Below are 12,649 nucleotides of genomic sequence, written 5' to 3' on the forward strand. Positions count from 1 at the left end.
TTAATACAGACCACTTTTCATGAACTACATTTAACACAAAAAGATAAAAATTCCATCTGTAACTTAAAATGATACTTTAATAACTAAAAAGTCAAAGAAGAATCACAATAGAAATAAGAATACATTTAGAATTACCAATAATAAAAATATTATATATCAAAACTGTGGGATGTATTATCATGGCTTAAATGCCTACTTTAGAAAGGAAGGAAGGGTTAATATTAATAAGCTAAGTTAATAATCTACAGAACGACAGGCCATGTGCGGTGGCTCACCCCTGTAATCCCAGCACTTTGAGAGGCCGAGGCAGGCAGATCACCTGAGGTCGGGAGTTCAAGACCAGCCTGACCAACATGGAGAAATCCTGTCTCTACTAAAAATACATTAGCTGGGCATAGTGGTGCATGCCTGTAATCCCAGTTTCTCAGGAGGCTAAGGCAGGAGAACTGCTTGAACCCGGGAGGTGGAGACTGTGGTGAGCTGGGATGGCGCCATTCATTGACTCAAGCCTGGGCAACAAGAGCAAAACTCCGTCTCAAAATAAATAATAACAGAATGACAGAACCAAAAAACAAGAGATGCTAGTGAGGCTGCCGAGAAAAGGCAATAATTATATACTACTGGTAGGAATGTAAATTAGTTCAACCACTGGGAAAAGCAGTTTGGGGATTTCTCAAAGAACTCCACCAATCCCATTTATGACTATATATTAAAAATAAATTATTCTACCAAAAAGACACATGTACTCGTATGTTCACTGCAGCCTTCCTCACAATAGTAGACTTGAAATCAACCTCGGTGTCCATTAATAATAGTATATTGGATTAAGAAAATATGGTACATATACACCATGGAATACCACACAGCCACAAAAAGGGATCAGTCACGTCCTTTGCAGCAACATGGATGTAACCACGTAGGCCACTGCCCTAAGCAATTTAACACAAAAACAGAAAACCGAGTATCACATGTTCTCAATTATAATTAGGAGTTAAACACTGGGTACACATGAACGTAAAGATAGCAAAAACAGGCACTGAGGTCTACTAGATGAGGGAGAGAGAGGGAGTAGCAATTGTTGAAAAACTATTTGGTACTATGTTCATCGTCTGGGTGACAAGATCAAGTATATCCCACACCTCATCATCACACAAAATACTCACGTAACAAACCCTCACATGTACTCTCCTGAATCTAAATAAAAGTTGAAATTATAAAACAACAAAACAAAGAAAAAATAATGACAGAAGAAACACCAAAAAAAGGAGGCTGCATTTAAAAAGCAAAAATTGATGAAACAGGAAACAAACATATAATGGTTCAAAGTAAAAAAAGTTAATACTTGGAAAAATAGTAAACGACAAACCTCAGTAAGACTAGTCAAGAAAATAAAACAAATATTAGGAATGAAAAAAAGGACATAACTACATATGCTTTTGAGAGTAAACAATATTGTTACACATTTTATACCAATAAATTAAAAATTTAGTTTAAGTAGATAGTTTTTCGTAGAAAAATGAGTCAAAAAGAAATAGAAAAAATAAAGAAATTAAATTAGTGGTTTAATAGTTCCCACAAAGAAAACATCAGTCCAGATAACATTACAAGTAAATTCTATCAAACATTCAGGGAACAAGTAATTTTATACAAACTATTCCAGTATTCAGAATACATTTAAAAAAATTATACCTACCTGTTTCAAACGATGGTACTTTTTCCACTCTGAGAGTTTGTGATCCCTGTCCTTCTTTCTGAACATCTGTGGAGTACAACTTGACTTGACTCAATGTACAAATGTATGGATGACTATAGGGAACCAAGTTTGAAAAGCTTCCAAATGTCACTAAATTCTGCCACTCTAAAAGAAAAAATACATATATTTTAATCTCAAACCTACTCCCAGCTGCACAATTACCAAGACACCCTCTCCAGAAGAGGCATTTCACTGCTCCTAGGTACACAGGAAATACATTTTGTAAAGAAAAATTAGTGACGATATTCCATTTTTCTCTAACTTATAAATTTATTTATTTGGAAATTTTTAAAAATATTTTAAAAATCAAATAAAACATTTTACTATTCAGCTATTTTGAAAACTATATAGTCTATAATACATACTCTTTATTTTGCATGCTGGTTGCAAGCTAAAAAAATGTTGTCATAATTACTTTTCAGAATTATGGACTCTGAGAGGGAAAGTCAGGAAGACCTCCTACACAGAATTATCCTGTGTCCTTCTTCCACTAGGTAAAGATTTATTCCTTTTTCATTTCACAATCAGTAAGTTAATTATATTAATCAGTCATTCATACTGTCACCGATTTTTTAATCAGATAATTAGATCAACATTTGGAGAGATGCCTCAGTAATACGGGGAATTTTAATTGAGTGAAGAATAGAAGACTAATTATAAAGCACTTCAGCTGCTTCATCTGGGTTGACTGTGAGCTTTGAAGGGCTCAAATACAGAAGGAAAATATATTTCACAATTTAGCCAAGTAGTAGAAAACCACATTTGTCTCTATTTTCCTGTGACTCTCCTCTTTCATTTTTTAACATGAGTCCTGAGAATTCATCTTTTTGAAAGAATCCAAAAACTCTATCTAGATATTATTCATTTATTTTGTAAAGTTTTAGGTGAAATCAAATTACATCATTATACAGTCAAGTTTTTCCAAGGATGGAGGGTTGAGTATTCAAGAATTGAAACTTAGTTCTGACTGCTTAATAATGATCTTCCAAAAATGTTAACTCATGTATTGTATATGCAGATATATGCATTCTGAAATAAAGAAAAGCCATTTCTTAAAGGCGAAGAATTCATCAGGAACATCAATTACTGTGAATGTTGAAGATAATTTGAAGAACACAAAGGGCATAAGGGAACATAAGTATTCACTCAAGTTTCAGGCCTAGAACTTATTTTCTTGAAAAAGTTCCTGATATCAACTGATTCTTTTACTTATTTGGGAAACTGTTGAAGGCCTAGAATGTTTTCAGTCATTTGTGTCTATTTTTTAAAGGGTCAGTAAAGCAAACATAAGAGAGGATTATTCCTACACATTAAAATATGCTGCCTACTAGCAAAAATAATTAGTAAAATATGGGCTAAAGAAGATTTTCCTAGGAAACACACTCCAGGAAAGCATCTTCATCCCGGCCACTGGTGTTCTGACTGTTCAGCCCGATTCAAAATATCTTCTGTAATAATAACCTGACAAAGACAATATGTCACTAACTTTTTTTTTACACACTGATGAAATACTTTCATAGAATCTGTGCTAAGACGTTTAAAGAGGGATTATTCCACAGTCTAAAAGTCCTTCCTCGGAAGATGACCTGTTTCTATGACTCGATGCTAGATTTTTTTTTAATATTCTCTTTTGTTTTTAAAATGTTACAGAAAATCTCAAACGTATGCAAAGGTAGAAAAACCACCACAATAAACTGCCACGTACTCACAGCCTACTTTCAACAATGATCAATTTCTTCTCATTTCTATCTGCACCAATATTAATTTGAAGCAAATCTCACACATAATTTCCTCCAAGAATATTTCAGTATGTATTTGTAAGAGACAAAAACTTTAACATAACCCTAACACCATTACCAGAAGTTAAAGAAAAAATTCCTTAATATCATCAAATATTCTCAATTTCAAACTTCCGGTTGTTACAAATGTTATTAATTTTTTTCCAGTTTCTATGTGAATAGATCCAAATAAAGTCCATATATCGGGACTGATTGAGATGTCTTTTAAATCTCTTTTATGCTATAGAATTTTTTTTTTTAACTGCAATTTTTATGTTGAAAAGCCAGGTTGTTTGTCCTGAATTTTCGTCCTGGTAGTTTCCCATGTTGAATTTTGCTGACTGAATTCCCACGGTACTGTTTAGCCCATCCTTAAAAATGTTCTATAAATCAATGGCTGTAAAGGCTTTATCTAACTTCAGGCTCTTTTAATGATGTGAACACTACTTTAAGTGGTGATGAGTTCTTTCATCAGGAACCACACAGTAACTGGTTGTCAATTTATTTGTGATGATAGTGTCTACTGTTGTTCAATGCCTAGAATCATTTATTCATTAGGTGGTTACAAAACGATATTTCAATTTTATTACTCCTTCAATTACTAGTCAGACTACTTCTACAAAGAGAAAAAATATCCCTCACTTATTTGGTTATTCAGTCATATAATGACTTTCCTATATGAACATATAAATGCTTCTTCCCCTTTTTATCAGTTCTCAAAATAATAAGCTAACTACCTATGGTCCTGCAATAGTGACACATTTTTAATTTGTGTGTATATCATTACAACTTTATACATTTAAATATTACTTGATGTTTTTCAATCTAGTTAATCATTATTCTGACTAATGCTCAAACTATTCTATTTTGGGCCAGTAGTGGCCTCTTAAAATTGACTTCTAAGTGCTTTTGACACCATCCTAGTAACCTTTGATAGCTTTCTTGCTGTTTTGAAAAGTCCTTAATTTTTAACAAGAGTAGAAATTAAGGTATTAGCAACTTTAAAAGTACACATTTGGCATTAATACAAGACAGAAAATGACACATACATTTACCACCTTTAACACTGTACATTCTAAAAACTATACTGGAGCACATTTAACTCAATAAAACAAATATAATACCTAACACATAGCAATAAAAACACAAGCACTGGTTAAAGAATTACTGAATTCATTAATTCTAACAAGCAAAGGGACAGTGAAAAATATTATCCATCATTAATACTCTCTCTTCAAGCTGACTTCTAAACAAGATCCACATCGAAGTCTTTACTCTGGCACTTAACTGTTCTACTGGCCTGGACAAGAACATCCTTATGGCTCTGTATATAAGGGCTGTGTCTTCAAGACTGCAGAGCTACTTGTATCTTATCATTAGTCTACTCAGAACAGCTACACTTCTCTGTGTTTATTTTACTCTCATGGCATCTGTAGCTAACAACCTAACGGCCATGCCAGTGGTCACTATTTCTCCTCTCTCTCCAATCCAGTTTGTCACCTACCACTTAATCTGGCTTTCAGAGAAAATCTGGCCATCATTTTTAGGCTACGAATAACAACAAAATGAAACCTTTTCTCTCATACAAACTAACAATTCAATCTACTGTTTATGTTACTTCTGCAACAACTGAAAATAAACAAAAAGATTTCTTGCAAACTGAGTTTATTTCTGGCTAATTTCAGGGCCAGAGTCCAGCTTGCAGCCTGTCTTCAGGATTTCAGTCTCCTTACTTTAGAGACTATTTCAGTAATTCTTTCCCAAAATCTCTAAGGCAGTGATATATTAAAGTTAAATAACTGTTAAAGAGGTTTCTAAGTGGTTATATAACCTTTTAAAGAGGTGATTAAGTGTGAATTTTAAATACATAATATAGAATGCAAAGATATTCCTCATAGTATTATTTACCACAGGAAAAACAGAAACAACTCAAATGTTCCCTAATAAAATGATTAAGTTATGGCAGGTCTGTATATATTTATTATGCACTAATTAGAAACTTTTAATATCAAGGAAAAACACTCATAATTTTGCATAAAAAAGCAGGAAACTTATACAATATGATTTCAACTGCTAAAAATGTGGTGAAATATTTGGATTATGCATAATTTTTACTTTATACCTTATGCTTTCCCTGTTTAAAAAAAAATGCCCATAATAAAAAAAAAAAAAAAACTAAGGATATATCCACTGCTAAATTACCTGGAACTTCATCAAGGTCTTACTAACATCATCATCACAATTTGTAACACAGTCTGCCAATAACAGATTGACTATCTCTGGTTTACTTCGATCGTTTTTACCTACCCAAAACTGCAGAAAAATCCTTTTTATCCTTAATCATCTAGGAAGTAAAAGTGTGACCGAAATGGAGTAGTTCAGTCTAGAAGACCACTGCTGATGTAACTTTTCTCCAGAGCTGAGTAAGAAACAGAAAATTTTTTTTTCTTTCTTTTTTTGGTTAGGAAACAATAGGGGATGCTGACAACTTCCTGGACTGCATCTTGACATACATCTCTACTACCTTGCTTAATTCTAGTTATTTATTTATTTTGAGGTGGAGTCTCACTCTGTCATCCAAGTTGGAGTATATCTCACTGCAACCTTTACCTCCCAGGTCCCAGCGATTCTCCTGCCTCAGCCTACTGAGTAGCTGGGATTATAGGCACATGCCACTATGCCTGACTAATATTTGTATTTTTAGTAGAGATGGGGTTTCACCACGTGCACCAGGCTGGTCTTGAACTCCTAACCTCAGCTGATCCTCCTTCCTTGGCCTCCCAAACTATTGGGATTACAGGTGTGAGTCACTGCACTCAGCTGTGACTGTGTTTTTCTGAGACAGGGTGTCACTGTCACCCAGGCTAGAGCAGTGGCACAATCATGGTTCACTGAAGTCTTGACCTCCCTGGCCTCAGGTGGTCCTCCCACCTCAGCTTCCTAAGTAGCTGGGACCACAGGAGTGTGCCACCATACCTGGATTTTTTTTTTTTTTTAGTAGAGATAGAATTTTGCCATGTTGCCCAGGCTGGTCACAAACTCCTAGACTCAAGTGATCTGCCCACCTTGGCCTCCCAAACTGCTGGGATTACAGGCATAAGCCACCACCCCTGGCCATGAGTGATATTTTTAAAACACTCCTCTTTTTCAAAGCCTATGCTTTAAAATACTCAAATTTCAGCCAGGCACAGTGGCTCATGCCTGTAATACCAGCACTTTGGGAGGCCAAGACAGGCAGATCACCTGAGGTCAGGAGTTTGAGACCAGGCTGACCAACATGGTAAAACCCTGTCTCTACTAAAAATACAAAAATCAGCCAGGCATATTGCCTAATGTCTGTAATTCCAGCTACTCAGGAGGCTGAGGCAGGAGAATCACTTGAACCCAGGAGGCAGAGGTTGCAGTGAGCCAAGATTGCAACGTTACACTTCAGCCTGAACAAAAGAGCAAAATTCCGTCTCAAAAATACAAAAAACAAAAACAAATTTCCTTTCTTACCACCCCACCATACCCTAGACACAACAGGTTTCTTTATGCTCCTTGAAAATTTGGGCCAGGTGCAGCAGCTCACACCTGTAATCCCAGCACTTTGGGAGGCCAAGAAGGGTGAACTCCTTGATGTCAGGAGTTTGAGATCAGTCTGGGTAACATGGTGAAACCCAGTCTCTAACAAAAATATCAAAATTAGCTGGGCATGACGGCACTAGCCTGTGGTCCTTGCTACTCAGAAGGCTGAAGTGGGAGGATTGCTGGAGCCTGGGAAGTCAAGACTGCAATGAGCTGTGATGGTGCCAGTGCACTCTAGCCTGGGTAATAGAGCAAGACCCTGTCTCAAAAATACATACATATATACATACTACTTGTCTGATCTTTACAGTTCCTCTTTACTCTTCCCAAATTGCTCTTTCTCCCAGATCTTCACTTGGCTTGCTCATTTTCATCTTTTATGCCTACGCTCAGTTATCACCTCAGAAAAGCTGGAGTCCCAGGCCATCAGATCTAATGAAATAAACCCTCCTGGCTACTTTCTAGCCCAATTGTCGTGCTTGTTATCTCTTCTATGGCACTTTAAATATATTCTATTTCTGGGGGAATAAAGGTGGAAACCATCTATCTTTCTTGTTCAGCACTACACTAACAGCAACTACAATGCCTAGTATCTAATGCTTAAGGATCCTCATTCACAAAAACTCTATGAGGCACATGCTATAGTTAGCTTCGTTTTACAGTTAAGTACAAGAAATTACATCATTAACTTGATCTGCATAGAATCTTGCTATCCGCCTGCCTAAATGGTGGATCTCTGCTCACTGCAACCTCTGCTCCTGGTTTCAACTGATTCTCCTGCCTCACCCTCCCAAGTAGCTGCGATTACAGGCACCCACCACCTTGCCCAGCTAATTTTTGTATTTTTGGTAAAGACAGGCTTTTCACCATGTTGACCAGGCTGGTCTCGAACTTCTGACCTCAGTTGATCCACCTTCCTTGGCCTCCCAGAGTGCTGGGATTACAGGCATGAGCTACCACACTCAGCTCCGAATTATAATTTTTTTAAAATGGTTGTATATATCACCAGCCCATAATAAATGTATCATAATATGTTTCAGTTTCCAACTCTTCATAACTATAAACTACCAATTTACTACTATAATGGACTTCTGCACACATTTTAATATGTATCTGATTATCTCTTTAAAGTAAATCCTTTTGAATAAAAACTGTTACGTCAGAGGGCATAAACCTTCTATGTTTTCAATCAGTAGTTAAGAGAGTTCCTGTTTTCCTGTACTCTCAATATGGGGTATCATCATTATGAAAAATTCAGCCAAAACGAGATAGGCAGTTGAGAAGTAAAACTTTTTAAAGTCTCTGTTTTTCAGTAAGTATGGAACAGTTTTGTACTTTTATTGGCCACCTGAACAATTTTATGAACTTTGTATTCAATTCCTTTGTCCATTTTCCTACTGGAATGTACACTGGTTTATAAAACTTCTTTATAACTTAAAGATACTAACTCTAACTACACTATCTAATTGAGTAGTCACCATTTACTGAGCACCTAAAATGTGGTTAATCTGAACTGTGATGTGCTGTAAGTATAAAATATTCACTGGGTTTTAAAGACGGTACAAAAAGACGATGTAAAATATTTCAATAATTTTGATATTGATTACATGTTGAAATATTTTGAATATACTCAATAAAACATTAAGTTTGATATATTTTATTAAAATATATTAATTTTGTTATTAAAATTAATTCATCTTGAATTAATTTTACATTTTTTAATATGGCTACCAGACAACTAAAAATTACAAACATGGCTCTCATATTTCTTTTAAACAGCTTCTTTTTTGCCTTTAAAGGCATTTCTCTTTTTCATTTTTTATTTTTTTGAAATAGTCTTACTCTGTCACCCAGGCTGGAGTGCAATGGCGCAATCTCAGCTCATCACAACCTCCGCCTCCTAGGCTCAAGCAATTCACCTGCCTCAGCCTCCTGAGTAGCTGGGATTACAGGCACTAGCCACCACACCTGGCTAATTTTTGTATTTTTAGGAGACAAGGTTTCCCCATGTTGGCGAGGCTGGTCTCAAACTCCTGACCTCAGGTGATCCACCCTCCTTGGCCTCCCAAAGTGCTAGGATTACAGGTGTGAGCCACTGCGCCCAGCCAGCATTTCTCATTTTTAAGTATTCAAGCAATCCCTCAAGGTTCCCTCCTCTCTTTATGCCTTATAAGCTTTTCCCAGCCACACAGGCATTTTAGAAGTATAAACTAAACCTTACTTCTAGACAAATAAAAACATGTTTTTAGATTTTCTTTCTCCAAAAGTTCTTCAAATAGTCTTCTCATATGCATCCAATTTAAATAGTACTCTTTTTATAAATGATTTTTAAATTTTGCCATAATAATGGCTGCCCTTCAGTGGCTCATGCCTGTAATTCTAGCACTTTGGGAGGCCAAGGTGGGTGGATCACCTGAGATCAGGAGTTCAAGACCAGCCTGGCCATCATGGTGAAACCCTATCTAAAAAAATAAAAACTAAATTAAAAAATAACGCCTGCCCTTTTAAGAAATCCTTCATTACTGAAACTAAATTTTCACAAGCAAGATTATTTTTAAAAACCTACTAAACATTTTTAAGTGTGAAAAAACATTTTAATTTTTTGTAGTAGTAAGCATTCCAAAGAACTTTGCAAAGTCATTTTGACCACAGATAGATAATAATTATCTGTGTTTCACAGACAGATGAAACAAAGAATACATAATTTCCCACATGATGACAGCTACATAGAAGAGGGATTACAGGTATTACACTGTTTCAACTCATTTTTACCAACACTTAAAGGGTAGTTTAGACTACATTTAGCAGCCACTGTAATTTCAGTGTAAAATGCCAAAATTGCTTGGTCAATAGAAGCAACTGTGTTAGAAACTTACTTGGGGATTCTGGAGTACAGTATAAACAGATGATTCATTTTTCCTTTCTATTTTTTTTTTTTTTTGTTTTGTTTTTTCTTTTTGAGACAGGGTCGGTCTCTGTAACCCAGGCTGGAGTGCACTGGCATCCTCAAGGCTCACTGCAGCCTCGACCTCCTGGGCTCAAGCGATCCTCCCACTGAGGAGTATCAGCGATACTCCTTCTGAGTGCAGGCTTGGATTACAGGCGTGCGTCACCACACCAGTCTAATTTTTTGTACAGAGGCAATTTGCCATGTTGCCCAAGCTGGTCTGGAACTCCTGGGCTCAAGGGATCCACCCACCTCAGCCTCCTAAGGTTTACAATCCTCCTGAGGATTACAAGCATGAGCCACGGCACCCACCCGATGATTCATTTTTGTTCGTGGCCAATATGAAAAATTCAACAGTTTTCTATCACTACCAAAAAGTCCTGGGAATAGTGCTGTTAAAATGCATCCGTATGAAAGTTTAGGAGTCAACTTTAAAATTTATTGCAAATAAAATACATGAATATATCCTAATTTATATGCACAACATAGTTACTATAGCTTGTGCTACATACAATCTCAAATGACTGCAACTTCTGACTTCTTTCAGGAGGTCACAAACACACTACAAGTTTTTTCAAACATGATATTTTTTAAGAAATGGGTCTCACTATGTTGCCCATGCTAGTCTAGAATTCCTGTGCTCAAACAATCCGCCTGCCTCAGCCACCGGAGTAGCTGGACTACAGGAACGCACCACCACACCTGGCTTCAAACATGAATTTTTGAGAAATGTTTCTGTAAATACTCTTTGCACCCCAAGAATGGAGGGATTAGATTAAGGGTGGCCTTAGTTCTGCCTTCTCCCTCAGAGTTCCTATTAATTCGCAGTGTCAAGCAATGTGTGCCAAGCTACGGCAAAAATGAAGGTAAGCCTGATTAGAAGTTCAATGTTATTTCTGGAAACTCTCAAACCATTTAAATTTGAGTCAGAAAATGTTGAGAGAGATGAAAATTCTCTTCAACCATCTTTTTTTATGGGTTACAGTTACAGCTCACACTTTCTCACCAAAAAAACTGCTCAACCGAACTGAAGAGTACGTTTTTCGGCCCCAAACTGGGTTCATTCAATGATTGTGGGATACTTTCGTACTTCTTCAGAAAGATTCGTATTGAGTAGCACCCCTCCTTCCTTTCAGAAAATTTAACAAAACAAGTTGGGAGAATGAGATCAAGAACAGGCCAAGTGCTAAATGAGGGTGTGCTGGAGAGCAACAAAGACCCTGGAACTTTGCGGAGTCCGCAATTTCCAACCGCGGAGTGAGTCACAGCGGGACACCGCGAAGCGCACGTAACATTTAGTTTGGTACAAAGCAGTAGGCTTCAGAGGTGCAATCCGGCAGGCGAGGTGCCCACAAGTTCCCGCAGGGGCCGCGCGGGGGACCAGAGTCAGGGAGACCTGTCAGGACCCCCGCGGGCTGCGCAGGGTGAATTGGAAAGGTGGAGGCAGGAAAGGAAGGTTCTGAGGTTGGCGAAAGGCAAGTGGGCGAACTGCCCCAGGCGAGGGGCCGAGCCAAGCCTGGCCCTCCAGTTCGGCTTCTACCGAGCCAGTAGGTCAGCGCGGAACACTCACCCTGGCGGTTGCTGGGGCCACGGGTCACCGCCCTGCATCGCAGACGGAGCCGGCACAGAGAGGACCACCCACATCTGTGGGCCGCGGCGGCGGCGGCCAAGCCCGGTAACATCCTGGCGGGGCAGAGGCCCCTTCTCGGACACCGCCTCCTGCCTTCGCGCCTCCACCGGTACCAACTGACTCCATAGACTGGGCATCCGCAAACACTGACGCCTTCGCCGCCACAGGCGGCCTCAGCGACCCGGAAACGACAACGTCATTTAGCTACGCCTGCCGGGAAGGCAGCGGAAGTGACGTAGCACATTGAGCACCAATAGAGAGGCCTTCCCTCCCAGGAACTCAGACCCCCACGTGGGGAGGGCGTGGCTGCAGGTGAAGTTTGGTGTCCGCTGTCCTCTTTGGCACCCGTGGTTTTGCGCGTCCTTGGAAATCAACATGTAAACGGTATACATCCTGGTCATCCAGGAAATCTGTCTTTTGGGAGTTCTGTCTACTTTCTTTTTTCTCGAAGCCGGGGCCATGGTTTCGGAAATGGAAGGAGAGATGGGAAGGACGGACGCAGATTTTCTGAGCTTCTCTACCTAGAGCCTGCCAGGATAAACCCAAGTCGGGGCCAAGATGTCCAGTACTCCCCGAACCTCTGCCACGTACATCGTTCTCCTTAACACCAGTGTGTAGCCAGTATCATAAAGGCAAGTACACACTTTGGAATCGGTTAGTTGCCCCACTGATCTGTGAAGCTCAAATTTTTGTCTGTACTGTAATAAATTAAGAGGTTTTATATGTTCATGACATGTTACGGTAAACGGAGGTGTGGAGACTTCGAAACAGTCTGGTTCGGGGAAAAAGAAACCCGAACAGTGTTCACGTTAACTGTTCCTCTCTCCCATGCTCATTGCATGCTCATTTGAGCTCTTAGCTCAAACTCAAGAGAAGCCTTCCTTGACCACCCTAGCTATAATAGGCCTGGTCATTCTCTACCCTGCTGTCCCATATACTTTTCTTCAAAATGCTTATCACTATTTGAGATTATG

The 12,649-nt window shown here is 38.5% G+C and overlaps 1 protein-coding gene across 2 annotated transcripts in view; it reads right to left on the reverse strand.

The window, feature by feature from the left end:
• SLC30A9 (solute carrier family 30 member 9) overlaps positions 1-11,850 on the reverse strand; it is a 98,761-nt gene extending 86,911 nt beyond the window's left edge. The window contains exons 1-3 of one of the 2 annotated variants that reach the window (XM_035293795.3): positions 11,616-11,850; positions 5,839-5,950; positions 1,694-1,858 (exon numbers count right to left, since the gene is read on the reverse strand). In XM_035293795.3, coding sequence (XP_035149686.1) covers positions 1,694-1,858; positions 5,839-5,875 — 202 coding nt within the window. In that variant the 5' untranslated portion in view covers positions 5,876-5,950; positions 11,616-11,850. The remainder of the gene's footprint in view (positions 1-1,693; positions 1,859-5,838; positions 5,951-11,615) is intronic. The other variant, XM_008993414.4, reaches the window with a different exon arrangement.
• Positions 11,851-12,649: the final 799 nt, after the last annotated feature.

This window comes from Callithrix jacchus, chromosome 3 (genome assembly GCF_049354715.1).
Source record: "Callithrix jacchus isolate 240 chromosome 3, calJac240_pri, whole genome shotgun sequence".
Taxonomy (NCBI): Eukaryota; Metazoa; Chordata; class Mammalia; order Primates; family Cebidae; genus Callithrix; species Callithrix jacchus.